General features: G+C 37.0%; 2 protein-coding genes across 41 annotated transcripts in view; both read right to left on the bottom strand.

Annotated features, from left to right (window-relative positions):
- The window catches only part of ogdhb (oxoglutarate dehydrogenase b), a 31,349-nt gene extending 24,100 nt beyond the window's left edge, over window positions 1–7,249 (bottom strand). For all 3 annotated transcript variants that reach the window (XM_039676333.2, XM_089126528.1, XM_039676332.2), the window contains exons 1-3: window positions 7,107–7,249; window positions 5,846–6,237; window positions 3,242–3,430 (exon numbers count right to left, since the gene is read on the bottom strand). In XM_039676333.2, coding sequence (XP_039532267.2) covers window positions 3,242–3,430; window positions 5,846–6,079 — 423 coding nt within the window. In that variant the 5' untranslated portion in view covers window positions 6,080–6,237; window positions 7,107–7,249. The remainder of the gene's footprint in view (window positions 1–3,241; window positions 3,431–5,845; window positions 6,238–7,106) is intronic.
- A 2,102-nt stretch (window positions 7,250–9,351) lies between these two features.
- camk2b2 (calcium/calmodulin dependent protein kinase II beta 2) overlaps window positions 9,352–20,488 on the bottom strand; it is a 102,397-nt gene continuing 91,260 nt past the window's right edge. For all 38 annotated transcript variants that reach the window (XM_089126293.1, XM_089126298.1, XM_089126295.1 and 35 more), the window contains 3 exons: window positions 19,222–19,316; window positions 18,890–19,124; window positions 9,352–16,071 (listed from right to left, as the gene is read on the bottom strand). In XM_089126293.1, the coding sequence (XP_088982419.1) occupies window positions 18,892–19,124; window positions 19,222–19,316 (328 nt within the window). In that variant the 3' untranslated portion in view covers window positions 9,352–16,071; window positions 18,890–18,891. The remainder of the gene's footprint in view (window positions 16,072–18,889; window positions 19,125–19,221; window positions 19,317–20,488) is intronic.

The raw sequence follows: 20,488 nt of genomic DNA, 5'->3' as shown, positions 1-20,488 counted from the left end.
CCCATTTAGCAAGTTATGTTTTTGTGGTTAATTTTTAAGTCATAAGATAATTATATACTTTTAAAATATTGTTTATTATCTATCCTTATTATTATTTATGGGCCCAACAGTAAATTATTATAATCAACACCTTGAAGAGTAAAAATGACATAGAAGGTTAGCTAATTCAACTTTATTAAGCATATGGTAATCAAATTGCACTTTCAAAAGTCATACATTTGTGAGAAAAGAAGGCTATACAGGGAGTGACAGGGAGTGACTAACGAAAAATAAACAGGTGTGTGAGGGGTTACAAAAAATGTTTCTCACTGTGCGTTTCCAAAAAAAGGAAAAAACATTATGCAACAAGTACGCGCTTAAGTCACTGCCTGTTCAAGGAGCGCTGAAATCAATTAAGCCAACTCATCATTAAAGTCATGTTGGCTTCACTATGGCTTATAGGCATAAAGTTAAATATTTGTCCTATCTGACCAAAAAAATGTTCAAATAAATGTCACAATAGACAAGAAAGATGTAGGTTGTGTCGGGGGCGGCAGCAGAAAATTTTTAACGCAGGTACTGAGGAGATCATTGACAGGGGGAGCTGCGCAATTATATAGCCTATCTATTGTATATAAATACTATTACTAAATGAGCACAATTTAATATTTAATATTCAATTAGGCCTATTTTAATTATCACAATTAAAGTTTTAATTTTACTAAAATGAATAAGCACAACATTCAAATATTCTTATAGGGATAGTTCACTTTGAAATTAATTTTTGGTATGTTTTAGCTTACCTCAAGGGCATCCAAGATGTAGGTGTAGATGTAGGTATCGGCCTGCCGATAAATCGGTCTGGCTCTAGTTCAATATATATGATAGTGCCATGCCAATAATGTGTGGCACTGATTGAGCACACTTGGTCTGTTCGCCAGAGATATCGCTGTCTGTGGTTTTTAACGGTTTTAATTTTAAAATGACTTGGTAGCAGAGGGCCCCATGATGAAGCTCCGCCCCCACTGTACTGAGAGTCTAGCTACGTCCCTGCTAAAGTGTCTTTCTTGAGAACTGTTTTATATAAATTATAATTATAATATAATTTTATATTTTATATAAGCGTCATCTCCTTGAGAGAAAGAACGTATTATCTTGATGTTTTGAGAATACTCTCCTGTTTATAGTTAAAGCCTGGGCAAATCCAACCTTGAGGAAGCTGTGTGTGTGTGTGTGTTAGTCTTTTTGATTACAGGTTAAGGAACCACTGGCTTTATTGGAGATTGACGGAGTTGTTGTTCGAGACAGACTGGCGCACAGCAACGCAAATCTGCAAACTGGAAGGTCACGAGTCACGACGTGCATAACGGTCAGAGTGTCAGATTCATAATCGACGGAGATATAGATAAGGCCGCATTTATACACAGCCGGGTATTTATAGAAATTAATATAGCCCCCGTTTTCAATAATAACATTGTGGCACACAACATTGTTTTCAAAACAAGTTTTGAAACATTTGTTTCCGAAACATTTACATCAACCCGCATAAATACGCCATCGAGCGCCATCAAAACTATGCCAAACTGGCCGCATTTGAGAACCTAAAACCCTGTTTCTCCCAGCTGACACTGCAACACATAAACGGTGTTAAAGGAAATCTCCACTTTGGCTGGATTTTTTAGAAATAATTGTTTACTGTAATAAAAATGGTTTTCGTTTAAATTAAGAGGCCAAACCGTGGAGAAATATCTGTCTTCCCTTTGTGCAAATGGGGCATCAGTCTATCTGTATATGTGTGGAAAATGACTTTTCATTGATGTTTATGATGTTTTTCTATTTCTTAGCCAATCAGAAACTGCACCCTGAAGCAAGGACGTAGCTAAGGCCTTGGTGGAGGCTATTGGTGGTAACTGCTGTGATTTTTGTAACTGTAACAGGGTGGCCTGCGAACTCCATGCGAGTCTTGAAGTTGACTTCAGCCTATCTTCAGTAAAACTCTTTTATTTATTATAATTCTGACTCTGAATAATTTCTGTTTCTGGGTTTTTGACTGCAAATCCCCATACAGTTTAAAAGAACGTTTATTTGCCTTTATTTGATAGAAATCTATTGTAACATTATAAAATGTCTTTACTGTCATTTTTGATCAATTTAATGCATCCTTGCTTAAAGGAGTAGTTCACTTAAAAAAATAAAAAAAATAAACTTTTGCTGATAATTTACTCACCCCAATGTCATCCAAGATATTCACGTCTTTCTTTCTTCAGTCGAAAATAAATTTATTTTTTTTTAACTTTTATTTTTTATTGGTTTATATCGATTTTTGTGAAACACACACACAAAAAAAAAAAAAAAAAAAAAAAAAAGCAGAACAGAACAAACCGGTCACTAGGGGTGTAACATACAATTATGTTATACACAAACTTTCATTAACATTATGTTAATATCAAATCAGGGGTTCCCTTTTCTTCCCCATACCCCCTCCCCTTTCCTTCCTTTATAGTAATATCAGGGGGAAAATTATAATTGTCCTTTCAAGTCAATAAAAGGTTCAGGGTCCCATTATACAACATACAAGCCAGAATAGAAAATAAATTTCTGATGAAAACATTCCAGGATTTTTCTTCATATAATGGACTTCAATGGGAACCAAACGGTTCAAGGTCCAAATGAGAGTTTCAGTGCAAACCACAAACTGTTCAAAGGGCTTTAAACGATTCCAGACGATGAAAAAGGGTCTTATCCATCTATCTCATATAAAAAATAACAAAGTTTAAGTTTTAGCAGCACAAATGCTCGCCTTGCTCTGTTCTGTGATGAGCGTTCATGACTCTCCTGTACAAACTCGTTCATCAAAATGAACAAAACTTTTTCCAAGTCATGACTCGAAGATTCAGTAGTCGTAGACAAGACCCTTATTCATCGCCTGGTGTCGTTTAAAGCCCTTTGAAGCTGCACTGAAACTCTAATTTGGACCTTGAACTGTTATACGGAGAAAATCCTGGAATGTTTTCATCAAAAACCTTCATTTCTTTTCGACTGAAGAAAGAAAGACATGGCTATCTTGGATGACATGGGGGTGAGTAAATTATCAGCAAAAGTTTTTTTAAAAGCGAACTACTCCTTTTAAAACTGAACTTACTGAAGCCAAACCTTTGAAGAGCAGTGTGTGATTATAATACATAAATTATAAGAATTACATATACTATGTTGAGGGCACAATCTGTAGCAGTTAAAGAGTCCTTTCCTCCAAAAGTTATACCTGGTAGGCACGGATGAGGGACTGCACTGCTAGGTGGTCTTCCACCAGTTTTTCCACTTTGGGCTGAGCTCCGACCAGCGCCTGGGCCTGAGAGAGTCCTGAGAGGCTCACCCCCACTGGAGGTGGACTTTGGTAGGCAGTGCCTGGGGGAGCGCCTGCGTTGGCATTACGGAAGAAGATGTCCCATGACTGTTGAGAAACAAGCAATGTGTGCACAGGAAGAAGAGATTAAGAAAGAGAACAATAACAAGATGTGCTGGGCACAAATGAAATTTGTTTTACTGTGTCCCCAATCCTGAAATAGGAAAATGGACACCTTCATCCTTTATTTAATTACTATAAATTATTATTATACATGTTGTAAGCATATTGTAGTTGTGCTTGGAACAAATTGTTTTATGACAATTTGTACTAGCCAAAGACATTATGAATATGTAAAAACAAGTGATAACTGATCATGTTGTAGTCAATGTACGCTTTGTCCTGTGAGCTTTTTGCTTTTCTATGCATTTTTTTTTTCATATAGTAAATTAAAACCTGTAGCTGAACTTCGCCTTTATTTGCCAAATAAGTGTGTCAGATAACTACCGTAACCAAGTTTAGAGCTTTGTTCTTCCCACATTAAATATTTTTCTCATATTTTGATGGTTTAATTGAACATTAAAAACAATAAATATCCCCTCCGGAAATCACTTTTAGTCACTGCTGTAAATCCACTGATAAAATAACATTTTAAACAAGTAAAAGCTGCTGACTAACAGTATTGGCGTCTTGCATAATCACACAGGAACGTAATCTGACTCATCAATCTGGTTCATCCTACAAAGTCTCCAGTACAGATGGGAACTGCAGTCACGTCTGAGTAAACTGTGGGAAGGGGTCAAATTTCAGTAAACTGCTTTTCTGAGGAGCAAAACTTCATTGGATAAGCTGGATGTTTAATTGCATAACCAAAGACTTTAGATGCAATCATTTGAAAAGCTTTAGGTTCATGTAGGGACAGAAAAGAAGAGCAGTTTGAACCCTAGACCACATCTGACCTGGTTCTGCACATGAGGGCTTACTTACGGAGGTCAGGTCACCGTGATTCAATGACATCACAAAGGACCACACACTAACCTGATAATTGTCTCATAGGCTTTCCTGCTTTGAGGAGCTAAAGAGCTCAGTGTGTTAAATTGAGAGAAGCGGTGGTGTATCGTCCCGCAGTAGGGCACATGAGGAAAGTCGGTACTGTAGTGTAACAATACTATGCACTTTCTTAATAGATTTTCTGTAACTTTGATCTACAATAAACAACTTTCGTAGAAGTCTGCATTTTGCTTTTTTTCATATCCGCCTGCCTATTTAAATCACTTGTGTACTTTTACTGTCACTCAGTCAGTACTCAAAAAATGTCAAAAGATAATTCATATAAATATCATGAACAACAACCACTGTCTATGCATCTAAAGATATGCTGAAGTGTGTCGTTTAAAGACTAAAAAAGAACTAAATGAAAGGGTAATGCAGTACAGCATTGACTTAGCATGTTTCAGTATGATACATTCATGTAACATACAGTTTCACTTTGAAAACCTTCTGGAAACCAGATAAAGGCATGTGACATGAAAAAAGGTCTTACGTAACAGCCCTGCAAAGCTAAGCTTACTGTCTGAGTAGGAAAACAAAGTCACATTATGAAACGTGGATGTCCTCAAGTATAACCTTGGAGATCACCTCTTTGTTTTACCTTCAAACTATAGAAATAATTCAGTCTAATTCATAACCGAATCATTCAGGCTGGCTTGTAAACTGAATCGACTGAATCATTTCTAAAAATCTGACTCGAATATTAACATTTCATTAAACCATTGCTACATTAACTCTCATGAACCTGGCAACGAGAATTAAGCTGATGTCAAGATTTTAATGAAAATTTAAACTTGTGTAAAAGTCATATGGGGCTACTACTTGTACTTTTATGATGCTTTTTGCATTTAGTCCTCAATTTTTGTACCTCAAATGAAAGGAATAGGTTTGTATTACAATAATAACTGAAGCAACTACCCACTACAGTAATGTTTATATTTTTAGTTTAGTAATTTTATAGTACAAGCAGCACTAATTAATATAAACTCGAATGCGTATTATGAAAGTAAATGATGAATTTTGATTTCATGTGGATTTTAAAGTCACCAAGAAATAAAAATTGACAATTATTTTTTTTTATGGAATGTTGCAGTATGTATAATGAATGATTTATCCATGCACATTTTGCTTTTAAATTAATGTACCCTCGTAATCTTAAATCAAAATAACTTCCATTCTTTGATGACGTGTCCCACGTAAGGGCGGGGGAACCTGTCACTCACAAAAGATACACCAATAGGAAACAACAATGATCCAATGAACTCCCAAAAGTCCTATGTTACATTTTTTTTTCTGTTTGAGAAGCTGTTTCACTTGGATATACATCACAATAAGGGAAGAAAGAAGTGAACTGAAAGAAACGTCGGTTTCATTTCGACTTTAATCACAACTGTGGTATTATTTGATCCATCCACAAATGACTGGACCAAAAGCACCAAGAGAATTTCCTCTACGCTGAAAGCGATGTCTTACCTTGTGCACGCTCTTGGGGTTCTCCAGCCACGCATAGTACATCTCCTCCACATAGTTGGAGCTTGTCCCGTTAAGAAAAGGCTCAGCGGCAACAGGGGCCGTGTAGCGCCTAAAAGGCTGAAACGTCCTAAGGGCCCCGGGTGCCACTGCTGTCCTGTGCTGTGAGAAACCTTGAGCACTTTGAGAGGCTGTGAGCGGCCGCAGCCGTGCAGCGCAAGTCCTTAAGCGATGCATCGCAGTCTATAAAACAAGCTCCACCGCCTCTCCAATCCAACCAGGAGAACGAAAGCACCCCACAGCACTGAATCCAACAAATCCTGGATGTGTTCCTTTGATAAAGGTGGTTGTCCTCCTTGTCCACTCAAGGCCTGTTTGAAATCCTTCCCAGGAAGCTGAAGAAAACACCAAAAGAAGCGTGTCAGGAAAAATGAAAAAGATGACATTTTGGCAACAGTAAATGTTAAGAAATGAATAGCATGCTTTTGTGGCCTTTTTCTCATCATTCATAACATAAGCAAGCTGTCCTTTACTTTATGAAAAATACTGATTATATGCAGGGATATGCATTTTTAAACCCTGAAACAGTCCCAATGACTGCAATAAGGAAGTTTAAACCCTGCATAAACAAGACACTTGAACCCAGGTTGCATGAGAGAGGCTTTAAGTGTAACGTTACAGTAAATCACCTAATGGAAATAGAAACTGTAACGTTAAAAACCACTGGTGCCAAAACATTACTTGCCAAGTAACAGTGGGAAGTGAAATTAGCTAGAGGAAATCATTACAAAAATGTTTCTTATAATAATGAACTGCAGATGTTAACTTTTGATGACTGTGGCATAGAGAAGGACTCTTCTTACTCTATAAGTCGAACAGGGCATGAAATGAAGATAAATAGAGCGCAAGAGTCAATATTAAGATATAAAATAAGAGTTTAATCTGTTGGCAGCAGATAATGTCTCAAGTAACGAAGCACACCGGCTAGCTTCAGCTAACTCGAGCTAATAACAAAACTCTCCATAAAACCTTCAAACGTCCTTTTAAACTGCCCCGAGCATCAGTGGAAGATAATAAAACAGCACGTTATACAGCTATAATAACAAAATATAGCACTAAATGTGTCTCATAAAACAGTTTTCTCTTCAGTACCGGTGAGGTTGCTGACTGATGCAGAAGTGACTCGCTAACGCCTTACTGACAGGAACATTAAAACGTGAAAAAGCGATGGGAAAACATAGATAAAAGCGATTCAAATACTTACTCTCAGAGCAGGATATGTTTTAAAGTGTAGTTTAATTTCATAAAATGCTAAAATTGAAAGAACGAGTGCGATAACAGGAGCAGGATGTGTCTCGTGGCGGCGGGTCCTCTTCAGATAAATGAGTCGCTCGTTTCTAGGCAGCGCGAGCAGCACTGCTCTCTGCGTCACGAGCGCGCATGACGTCAGCCGCACGACGAGTGGCGGTTACTTTCCCAATGGCCCGCTTCTGTTTCCATCATGTTATAATCTTGCATTTTGTTACTCTTACTGATTTTTATTTTGTTTTTGCCATAAAAAAATATATAAAAAAGGTTATTTTTTTCCGTAGACATCCTGGAATGTAAGTAACTAACAGTTAAGGCATGATGCAATTATTTATTTTATGATGTAGCCTACTACCACAACAAGAAACGGGGTTTCAGCTTAACAAATAACAAAAACCTATACATAGAAAAACGTTAAATACTATACACATACATTTTGGTATATATATATATATATAAAAAAAAAAACAAGAAGAAAAAAAAGAAAAGAAAAAAGTTGCAACTTAAGGTTTTAAAAGCACTAAAATGTAGCATTTTTATTTGTATTTTTAACCCTAAAACCGTATCCTGGACAAATGTGGGCAAAATAGTTTTAATTTATTTTTAAAAAATACAAGACTTGGCTACTACTTTTCCTAAGTTTGCCTCCTGAACACACAATTTTTTTGACTCAATTCTACAATGTTAAGTGGGTGAAAAAAACTCCTTAATCTTGTATTTGGGTCAAAAATGGGTACCCATAGAAATGAATGGGAAAAACTGTAATAGCATTCTAAAATAAGCCAAAATAAGACACCAGGTGACAGCAAAGTCACTTCATCTTTAGGTTTTAGCTCCAAGAACTTATTGGAATGATATTTTATGTAGTTAAATAATAAAAAAAAAAATAAAAACATTGAAAATATGGTACTTTTTGAAGTAAATAAATTCAAAAATACCCCCAAAATAAAATAAAACACCAGGATAGACAAAACTTTATCCAAGACAGTGATATAACATTTATAATAAATAAAATTTAGGATCACACCTGAGTCCTCTGTGCCCACATTTGTCCACAATTACAAGATTAAGGGCTATAAAGTGAATACGGTTTGAAGGTTAATAATATTCTTAGAAGTACACTGGAATATTCGACCATGAATATTCTTCAAATACCACGATTTTTGAATTACATAACCATACAGCCATCATTCATAACGACGTATTACCATTTTAGATAATCAGGCCAACTATGCAGTAAGGGTTTCGTGGATGTTCTTCAGCAAATCTGTTCCTGTATCAGAAGCACACAGACACAAATAAGGCCAAATTACAGATCAATGTCATTTTCTGGAAGACTTCAGGAAAAGTGATTCAAATAGGCAGGCAGATATGAAGAAATCAAAATGCAGACTTCTGCGAAAGTTGTTTATTTTAGATAGAAGTTACATCAAATCTCTAAAGAAAGTGCATATGTTACACTAAGCTTCATGGATCTGGACAGGTTTTTGACCTTTAAACTCTTTAAAAGATCCATTTTTTCCTTTGTTTTGAAACATTATTTTAACTGATTTACAAAAAGCATATTTACAAAGCATATAAAGTACTACAATAGAGAAAAAACATTAAGACTGGATGAGAAGTTGAATTATACTACATTTGTGCGCAAGACAGCACGCTGTAACATTGATAACCAGAACTTATCCTTAATAATCTGAAATGATCAGCATGCAAACAGCAATTGTTGATTCATTTGGGCAGAGTAAAAAGTTGCAGCCTTCATTTTTTTAAGTAAACCAACTTGGATTTTAAACTTAAATTACATTAACCTGACTAGTAGCGGAATCTTGAACTTATACAAAAGTTGAAAATTACTTTTTTTGATGAGTTAAAGCATATCTTGTCATAACTTTTTGATCATAGCATTTTCTACAGTAACTAGACAACAGTTTGTTCTGTGCGTTTACACCACAGTTGCTTAATTGAATTCAAACTGATAATTTTAGTGACTCGGCACTCTAAAGTATACATGACTGGCACCGTTGTGTAATAAATTCACATGCTGTTTTCTCATATCTTATCAGCCGTCAGCTAGCCCTCCCTGCTCATTCAGATAAAGGCCCAAACGTTTGTTAGCAAGACCACGACGTCAGCAGAAAAGTACAGTTCTTTCATACTGATTTCACGTGGCTTTGTATATTGTAGATATATAAACCACTACATGGGTTTTGACAGTCTTTTTATTGATAATACTGATAACATCTCAATACATTTCTTATAGCACACAAAGAGAAAAAGAGGGAGAGCACATTGGAAGAGCAGGTATGAATATTAATGAGAAGAATCAGGAGAAACCATGATTTAATAATCTAACTTTTTTATAACTGATTCAAATCAATCATACAAAAGAAATCTGCAAAGTTGTGGAAGGGTCGTCTTTAGAGAAATGTGAAGCCATCAGATTAAAGATTACAAAAGACAGAAATTGGGAGAAAATGTGAATACTACAAATTGATCGCTATTGGCTTGATGTTGTAAGAGCAGCAATGCGTCACCACTACAGAAACACAACACTGGTTCACTCTTTCACATGTGAGTAACACTCAAACACACTCAGACACACACACAAGCTTCTCATTAGCGGCCTGATTAGATTACATCACTAAACCGTTTCAGGCCACTGGTTGGAGAAGTATCCAGTTGATAACAGAGATTAAACTCTTTTAGTGGTTATTCATTGCGAAAAATGTCTTCCTCAGTATGACAAATATCTAAACATTAAACTCAAGATGCATTTACCTGAGAAGCAAAATGAAGAGATGTTAGGCCTTGTTTTCTGAAAGATTTCTTTGCTTAAAACAAGAACGGATATCTGCCAATGAGGTCTCATCTCCCATTTGAATTAAGTTTTTTTTTTTTTCAGACCTTATTGGCAGATATTTCTTCTTGTTTTAAATGTAATGGTTACTTAAAGGGATAGTTCACTTTGAAATTAATTTTTGGTATGTTTTAGCCAGTGTTGGGTGTAACTAATTACTAAGTAATTAGTTACTATAATTTAATTACTTTTCCCTTGAAAATGTAAAGTAAGGGATTACTCTTCATTTATCTGTAATTTAATTACAGTTACTTCTGATGTAATTGAGGTAAATCCTGTGTATAGATCAATCTGATCTCACAGTCTAAATCGTACGACCGCACTCGTACAAATTCGTATGTGAATTCGTACGTAATTATTGTAAAATATGTATGAAAAAAAGTGTAAAAAGTCATGAGATCAGACATAAAACAATAGTGGGTTTAACATCAAAATGTATTGTCTGATGCTAAAAAGTATGTTTTTATAATGTAACCTTCTCCACCTTGGTCTGTTTAAGGATAATTCATGCAATTTTATAGCATTTATTTGAAAGAATTAAAACAGATTCATGTCTATTCTTGTATTATTCAGCTGGTTGAGATTGAAATGGGATTTTGAAAGTAATTAGTAATTAAAAGTAATTAAATACTTTTTAGAGAGAGTAATTCATACAGTAATCTAATTACATTGTTGAAGAGGTAATTAGTAACTAGTAAATACTTTTTTAGAGTAACTTACCCAACACTGGTTTTAGCTTACCTCAAGGGCATCCAAGATGTAGGTGTCTTAATTTCAATTTTGATATTTTTAGGTCAAACCGTTCTTGTCTGTCAGTCATATAATGGAGGTCTATGGTCACCACCTCAAAGAGCATGCACAGAGAAGTCCAAATTAAACATGATTTAATGACTCATAAATGTAAGTAGCCTACACATTGATGGAAAAAGACACGAGCGTTTTGAGTGAGAAAACCACAAAGCGCCCACGCCCTCAGATCACTTGGACGTGGCTGTGGTTACAAGAGGAAAAACGATATAAATACTGTTCGCTTTTTCACACGAACCGCTCGTTTCATGTCTTAGGCCATCAATGTGTCCTTACAGTCATTAAATCGTGTTTAATTTGGACTTTGTGCATGCTCTTTGAGGTGGTGACCATAGACCTCCATTATATGACTAAGAGAACGGTTTGACCTAAAAATATCAAAATTGAAACTACTGCAGAAATAAAGACGCGTACATCTTGGATGCCCTTGAGGTAAACTAAAACATACATTTCAAAGTGAACTATCCCTTTAACTTTTTTAAACTTTTCATTTAAAAAAAACTTAAATATTAATGAATTTCGCTTCTCAACTGGATCTTTAAGTACGTTTAGATATTTGTACGGCAAAACGAGACACACATACTGAAGACGACTTTCTTTTTGCAATGATTTAGGTGTTAAGTTTATTAGTGCAAGAAAACTGTGTTTCTGTTTAAGAATAAAAGTGAGTGAATTCTTGGATATCTTGTAACATTATGCATTTTTTCTAACAAGAACAGTGTGGTAAAGAGCGCCCACTAAAGGGCAGCATTAGAGCAAAGCACAAAGAGGGTTGCTGATTAAATGCAAATCAGATGCTTACATTGACAGACATAATTCAAGGTCCCTTTTGTAGACTGGCAGCCAAAGCATGATCCATTCCGTAATAAAAACACATGCATAATGCAACCAAGCGTGACAGCGGCAAACGCTGCGATTGACCCACGCTAATAAATACATTATTTCAACATTTGGGCTCAGCCAACACTGCTCAAACAACAACAAACTCTTTTACAAAAGCATGCCGTACAATCAGAATAATTATGTTTTACCATGATAGTTATTATCAGTAAGTCATCATTTTTAGACAAAATAGTTATATGCACTTACAAAGCTCAGAAAATAGATAAAATCACCAGCATTCAGTATAAAATAAACAATGAAAAAAAAAAGTATAATTGTGAAGATTTGAAGTTCATGCAAATAGTTTCCATCTACAATATAAGTTAACACTATGCAGCGGTAGTTTTACAAGATGTCTATTTATTGAGCTGTTGTTTTTTTCAATGATCTTCAATAAACACATATAAGAAAGAAATAACACCAGTTTGTCGACATGCAAATCGCCGTTCGCGGTGGATGTCGCATTTTTCACCATTTACAACTCTGGTTTCATTAGAGCCAACTACAAAAGTTAAAGTCAAATTTCAGAATAAAATTAAAAGCAACAGAAAACACAAACTATAGCCTCAACAAAGGTCATGTGACTTCAGTTAGCGGCCCACATTCAGTAGGATATAAACCTTATGACAGGATGTCAAAAACAGTACCAGTTGTCAGGAAGCCTTCTGCTAAGTTAGATAGAGAGACGACACGACACTAACAGAAACATCCCTTCAAATCTGCCGTAAAGAGCCGACGTTATGGCTTTCAACACTTTAATATAGTGACTATATGCTTTCACATTCAAGATATCAGTGCCATTGTATTGTAAAACCACACACTCACACTCTTAAAATGGATACAAAAAAACAATACTGCCTTAATAACTCCACATAAATTAGATATAAAAAGTTCCTGTGTGTACAGAACAAAAAGAAAAGCGAAGACCTATAGCTGTAGGTGCCTGAGTCGAGGTGAAACGCAAAGCTCCGGAAAGCGACGAAGGTTGAAACGTGTTAAAATTCGTCTCATAGGTTGCAGATCACCATGGTAACCACAATGGCTATTTAAATCTCGAACACACGTAGTACGTTTCCTGCTGCTTTACAATAAAGGCCCATAAAACAACATGCTGTACGCTCTCAAAACGAGTCTCGTCAAGATCCCCAGAGAAAAAGACAAACTTATTCCAATGTAGCGTTCAGAGCGTTCAAACCCGTACAGACACTTGCTTTGTCTTTACAGTGAATTGATTGTGTAAACACTGCAAAAAAAATGACTTTCTTACTCAGTAGTTTTGTCTTATTTTCCAGTTCAAATATCTAAACATTCTTCAGGCGATGAAGCAAAATTAATATCTTAAGTCTTGTTTTAAAACAAGAAAAGAATGTACAGTATACAAAAAATATATTTCTGACCCCATTGGCAGATACACGTTTTTGTTTTCAGCAAAAGCAAGACTTAACCCTCTGGGGTTGTTCGTTTCAGAGTCACACTCGGGGTGTTCGGGTCCAAATGGACCCAAAGGGCGGGATTCATATTTAAAAAAAAAAAAAAAAAATCATGATTTTTTTTTTACTCATTTTTTATAATATTTTTTCTTTTCTTTTTTGGTGTTTTGAGAAAATGTAAAAAAATAAAAATAAATTATAATTAGTATTAATGCAATAATTATGACAAAATTTCCCCCCATTGAACATAATAGAAAAAATATTGAATTTTTTTTTTTTTTTTTTTTTAAAGATGTATTTCATTTTAGAGTCAAGCCTAGGCCTCATAAAAGCAATTTTTGAAATGAGACGGATGCCATCTGGTGGACAAAATGCAAAACACATGTATAATCTGAATTTTTGGTGTGTTTGTGTATAAAAGTGTGTTTGTGTGTGTGTGTATGTGTCTGGATGTGTCTGTTTTGCACTCTTGATGTTTTATAGATTCACCCCTTCACTGTTGTGTGCTTTTTTTCAAGATCGTGGCTGATTTGTAGATTGTACACACAAAAAAGCTCAGTATTTTCACATTTTTGGCAATTTCCCATTCATTTTCCATGCGGGTCCATTTGGACCCGAACACCCCAAGTGTGACTATTTTTTTTACAACCACTTAGACTATTCACATCCTGTCCCCAATTTTTTTGGGTGTTCAAATACCAACAAAGTCACCAAATTTCAGACCATTCCGAGGAAGCTGTGATTTTTAAAAAATTAAAATGTAAATTCTTCGGGTCCATTTGGGCCGAACAACCCCAGAGAGTTAAAGGTGTCATGACATTAGAAATCAAATTCTTTTGTCATATAGGAGGTCTTTGTACCATTAAAACATCCTACAAGTTTTATTGCTTAAATCATCCTCCTCATTGTAAACAAAGCATTTGTTTAATCAAGCTGCAAAAACTGCTCGTTCTGATATTATAAGAACGGTGACGCATTTAAATAAAAAGCAAGGCATCGACCAATAGTTATACACCATCACACCATAGGCCCCGCCCACTGCCATCAGTCGCTTTATGGCTGATATTTGCCAACATCAGAAATGAGCGTCACGTCAAAAGCAAACAGAAGCCATTATAATCAGTGTCTACACTGTTCAGTTTCTGACGTACTCCACGTGCTTGAGTCTGTCGACAACAGGACAAAAGGACAGCAAGTGGTTTACTTTAATGCCGTCCCAGATTGCGTGCGTCGGAGGAAAAAAAAAAACTTTTGTTGACAGAGGAAGCAGCCAAATATACTGAATCTGACAGAAGCTGCATAGCAAACTGAAAGTGAACGATTTCATAGTGCTCTGATAGTTTTATGTGGATAATCTTTTTAAAACACTTAAGTGCAATAGCGATGATACGGTTTCCTATGCAATGACATTAGCCAATCATAACAGGGGCTGTTTCCTGACAAGCCTTAAAGGAGCCACCCTTTAAAAACGGGTCATTTCAGATTTAGACTCACCTTAAAGTTATCAGATACATCGGATATGAGCGTCACGTCAAAAGCAAATAGAAGCCATCATAATCAGTGACGCTGTCTACACTGTTCAATTAGCCAATCATAACAGGAGCTGTTTCCTGACAAGCCTTAAAGGAGCCGCCCTTTAAAAACGGGTCAGGCTCACCTTAAAGTCATTCCAAACCTGTATGAACTGCTTCTTGGTTACCCATATTCTTCAAAATATGTTCTTTTGTGTAGAACGTAAATTCATACAGGTTTTAAACAACTTGATGATCGAGTTTTCATTTTGCGTGAACTACCCCTTTAACATTATAAGCAAACCTCAGGGAGAATATTATTAAAATAAAAAATCCATATCATATCCCCTTTAATATCTTAGGACATTTTGCATCTCAAGTAGATGTATCTTGATTTAAGAATGCTTAGGTATTTGTACTGGAAAACAAAAAAAATGATTCACATTCTTACAACCTCACAGACACTCAACTAAGACCAGATCAGCACTGACTGTCAATAAGGAAGACGCATCAGCTGCTGGCCAATAAAAGAGATTAGAGACAAACAGCTCAGCTCAACCTGCAGATATACGAGGCAAATCTCAACGATGTGATAATGTCAGCTCAGCTGCCTCCAAGAGATTTGATTGTAAAAACCACGAAGCACCCTGATAATACGGACACTGATCGCGGTCACGGGAAATCTGGCCGCCATTGACTATGAGTTTTGAATCGTAAAATCTTGCGTGTGCTGCCGCCGTTTTATTTGAATTTGAACTTGAACATGTACAGCGCTGCCGAAGTACACTTCAGATTACTCGAACACCAAATAAACCAAGCTAATACTTAAAATCCATGCTTAAAAAAGAGATTGAACTCAAAAATGTTTTCAAACAAAACAGTAATTTGACCATCAAATATACAATCTCAAGAACAACAGCAATAGTTAGAATCCTGACGGAAGTACTGTAATAATTATTATAATAGTAGTAAGTAACAATAGCAAGAATACAATGATAATAATAATATTTTATTAAAACATGATCTACTGTATTTGGGAGTACCTGGGCACAGGGGGCGTAAGGCCAGTGAAGACGAAAGTGGAGCGCAAAGGACTGTGGACAAGAAGGCAATCGTGCGGGTTATTATAACTCTAGACGGGGACCTGGAGTCTAGGATGGCTCTGGATGATTAATGTATGCAGTGCTGCTCTTGCGTCGGCGGTGAGTCTTGGCATAAAGACGTGCTGGGTGTTGTGGGAGGTGAGGGGTGGTTTCGAGAGCAGCCCGGCAGGCAGAGAGATAACTGTTGGTTTGCATGCAGGGGGAGGACGGCTGTGTCCAGCGTTGGAAAGCTGGAGGTTTCGGAGCGTTTCGACGCTGGACCCCTGCTGTCGTCCTATCAGTCCTCCCTGTCCTTCACCTCCGCTTCTAATGTATTAGCTGCAGGGCCGGTCTGAAACACAGAGAGACAGAGCGCTACCATTAAAAGACTTCAATTCAACTTGGAATACAGTGTTCTTTAAAGGTGCGTTGTGCAACATTTCATGTTAAAAATAGCCGTTTTTCTAACCCGTACATGCTTAAACAATTGCCTGATGGGCCGAATGAGTCCTTCTCTGATCGCTGCGATCGCCTCTATAATCCTGTACAGCAAAATAAATAAGGAGTTTGAGACTGGGCGTGACGTCATGCTCGTCTGGCTATGTCTGGCAGGTTTGTGTATTCGCCGCCATTCTCCGCATCAGCGAAGACAACTCGAGCGACAAAACTTTAGTCAACTTTCGACAAAAGTAGAAGATGGATTCAAAGAGACTGGCTTGTAGCTCATTCCAAAGCCCAACGCAAACTCCACGCAAGACAAAAAGAAGACCACTTTTGTCTAGTGCCAGGCGTCGGAATAAGACGAGAGTCAAGATCGGGAAGCTTTCAACAAATGGAGAGATCTCCGGTCTGCTCTAGGGCTCAAATGGGATCCTATACAAACGTGTTTCCATAATAATACAATCATAAGTGGATACAGTAAACACATAAAACAGTTCAACATGGAGATAGATGGAAACAAAAACCTTTTTCTAATACCCCCGTTTTTCCCTCACACACACACATACGTGTGAAATTTACTCAAATGCCTTTCATATATTTAAAATGAATTGCAGATTTATAACTTTATTACCTCTGATGACATTATGACTGTAAGATTTGTGAGGCTGATGCTCCTTTGGTTGTGAACAGCTCGTGCAAGCGTGCGTGTGTGTGGTCCATGAGCGTGCACACCTCTGGTTGCAGTTTCGCTTGTCGCCAGAGGGGGCGTAGTTCTGCAAAAACGCAGAGACTTGCGCAATGCACCTTTAAAGATGTTTATAAAACGGTTAGTTCCAATCCTTGATGCTGATTGGTCAATAGCTGTGCTTTATTCATGATAAAACAGGGCTATGACCGCTTCACCCAACGGTTCTATTTATCAATGCGCACACATGTTTTTATTTGAGCTTTCATGCATATTACACATTGGAACGTTGTTGCTGTTCACGGTCAAGGACTATTTTTTTTCTAGCGGAAGGAAGGCTTTTAGTGATTTTACTTCATGAAAGATGCACGAATAATTTTTTTTTTACTTTAATATTTTTATTGTATGGTAACCGTTGTATAAAAACAATAAGGTACTCGAGGCAAGTCCTGTATCATAAATAAGAAATGGCTGAAGGTGGCCAATTTATACTTCTGCGTAGGGTGCGCGCAGTAGGTACGACGTAGCATACGCACAGACGCGTACCATACCGTGTACCCTTCGCCGTAGCCTGACGCGCACCTCCTCAAAAATGTAACTACACGTCGCGACGACGCGGACCACAAGATCTGTGATTGGTCGGCTTGGTAGCATCGTATTTCCTTCTACGCATTTCCGCACGTACCATCTCCTCCGACGTCTTCTCTCATTTCTGCTTTTTAGTTTTAGTAATTTTACTAAAATTAACTGTTTTTCCACCTCAATAAGCTCCAACTCCAACATGATCCGCTCTCTTTCAGTCGCCATTGCTTGTAGTAACCTAGCCGCGAGGAATCTCAACACAGTGGAACATTAAAACCCTCCGCCGCCAACTAGCGTTTCGGAGCAGTACTGCAGAACAACCATGACCTGAACCAGAAGTATAAATGCTCTACGCCGTACACTACGGCGTACCATCGACGCAGAAGTATAAATTGGTCTTTACTCCGCTTCGCGTCGTGCCTAACAACGCCCTTCAGCTGTTAGCACAGCCTCTTGTACCTTATTGCTTACATACAAAATGCACTTAATGCAGTATGTATACAAAATGCACAGAAATTAAAACCTTAAAGCTACACTGTGTGATTTTTACCCCCATCTAGTGGTGAAAAGGTATATGATCATCCAGTGAATATTAGTTTCTGTTCCTCTCAATTCCGATTTCGTTTTAACTCCTACAGTGGCCGATGTAGTCCAAGATTAAATTAAAAAACTTCAATTCATCTTTATGAATTGTTATCAATTTTTATAATTATTATCATCTTTACTCAATTATTATCATATATTCATAAGGTCAAATCCTTCTCATATATTCATTAATTGATTACATTAATAAACAAATTATATTATAATTAAATTAACTTACATTTATTTACACTACTATTTATTTAAATATCATTACAATTTAAAACTGTTTTCTATTTGAATGTATTGTGTTTGAATAGAAAGTTCAAAAGAACAGCATTTATTTGAAAGACAATCTTCGGTAACAATAACAGTGTCTCAGAAGTTAAAACTGACATGGCTTTAAAACACATTTGAGTTTCCGAAGCAAGAGCTGTAAAGACACACCCCTTTTCTGGATAGGGGGTGGAGAACAGCAGCTCATTTGCATTTAAACATACATGCAGGAAAACAGCATGTTTTTCCTTCCATTCAAAAAAAGGGGCATTTACAACATGGTATAATAACTGATCTGTGGGGTATTTTTGAGCTGAAACTTCAGTCACATTCTGGGGACACCCGAGATAACATCTTGTAAAAAGCGGCATAATAGGTCCCCTTAAATGCATCCTTGTTGCATAAAAATCTTAATTTTCATAATTAATCTTAATGAATATAGTGTACATTTTATATGATTTTTAAAATGTATTATCTTCATTTGCAACTTTAATATAGATTTAATGATTTTTTTTACACTTTCTGAAATAAGTCCGGAAACCAAAGCTCAACTCAACCTCTATTGTGAACTAGATTCAGAAAATGCAGAAATGCAAAGCGTCACCTTCACTGGAGAGGAGCAGCGGGCGCACCGGAGCAGTGGAAATGAACATTCTGCCATTTGGAGTCCCGACGGTGCCAGACGCGAGTCTCCTCCGATTGGCTGCTGCGCGGTCGGCCCTGGCCATCCACAAACTGGGTGAGGCGGATGTAGGCGATGCAGGCGGCGTCTTCTCCGATCAGGTGCACATGAGGGTTTAGGATGGTGGTGTGGATGGGCTTACTGTTCTTGGAAAGCACTGTAGAGAAACACACATGCATGGAGAAAGATCACGTGCATGGTGCTGTGAATTACACCGAACTGATTTCATTTATTTTAGTGCTTCTCACACTTACAGTTCTCAAAGTAGAATCTATGGAAGTCCATCCCCTCAACTAGGTTCCCCAAAGCCTCGGGTTCAAAGGAGGTCAGTCCAGGGTCACAAATTTTCCTGTGGCAATGAATGATCCCATTGCGTATTATTATTATTATTATTATTCATGTAGCTGCTATTAACATGCGAACAGTTTAACTACAGTAAGTGAGGCTCTCTAATTAAAGGGATACTCCACTTTTTTTGGAATTAGGCTCATTTTACAACTCCACCAGAGTTAAACAGTTGAGTTTTACCGTTTTCGAATCCATTCAGCTGATTTTCTGATATTTAGAAGAATATCAGTAACCAGACAGTTTCTGGTCTCAATAGCCATGTTTCCATCCACTTGTCAATCGAATTATCTGAAATTCGGTTAAAAAACTCATGCGGATAAAGCTGGTGAAAGTGTGTTTCCATCCAACAGCTTTAAAGCGAATAAAAACCTGTACGTAATGACGTCACGTGCTGTTTTGCGATCAAATTGGTATATCGAATTGATTTGAGACATTTTAAGGTGTTTCCATTTATTTTCGCACTGAATCAAACAACATTCAAGCAAACTTTTGCGAACAAAGTTTTGTTAGACAAAACGGATCGCGCCAGCTACCAAAAATGATCAATATTTCACAAGTTGAAGTCTAATAATGCTTATGTGCCAGCTGATAGCGACATATGAATGGGATAATGTATGCGAGGCGGTTGTTGGTTGTATTCGCTATTGCTATCCACAAGTTTCCGAGGGGCGCTCCTGTAAAAAATAAAGTGGGTGAAACTTCCGGTGACGCGGCGGAAGTAGCATTCCAATGGTATTTTGTGTGTTAGTTAGCGAAGAGGCTAGCTGTTTTTCGGAGAATTATTTTACTATTTAAAGATGCAAATCTTTATGAGAGATGTCGTTACGGAGCTCAGGGACAATGTGCTGTTCGCGGTTGTATGTATAACCGGACTAAACTAGTTCAGTGGCTTAAACGTGATTGTTTTGAACATTTGAAAACGAAATCAGAGTGATCCTGCCAACGACTGTAGTTTCCATCACCTCCCAAAAGACGACGAATCTTCCTGTGTACATGTGTTTAAATTCTTAATATTCTATAAACTCTATCAGCATGTGTTCGGCTGTTCGCTACTGATGTTACACCTAAACTCAGATTGAAGCCTGTGTTGACAGAATACCAAATGTGCCAGTTAATGTATTCAAGTAGCACATTCATTTATAATTTTGAATAAACTCCAAAGCACAATGACTA

The sequence above is a fragment of the Pimephales promelas genome, chromosome 23 (genome assembly GCF_988280905.1).
Source record: "Pimephales promelas chromosome 23, fPimPro1.hap1.1, whole genome shotgun sequence".
Taxonomy (NCBI): Eukaryota; Metazoa; Chordata; class Actinopteri; order Cypriniformes; family Leuciscidae; genus Pimephales; species Pimephales promelas.
Note: the sequence above shows the minus strand (reverse complement) of the source record. Positions and strands in the feature narration are given on the sequence as shown.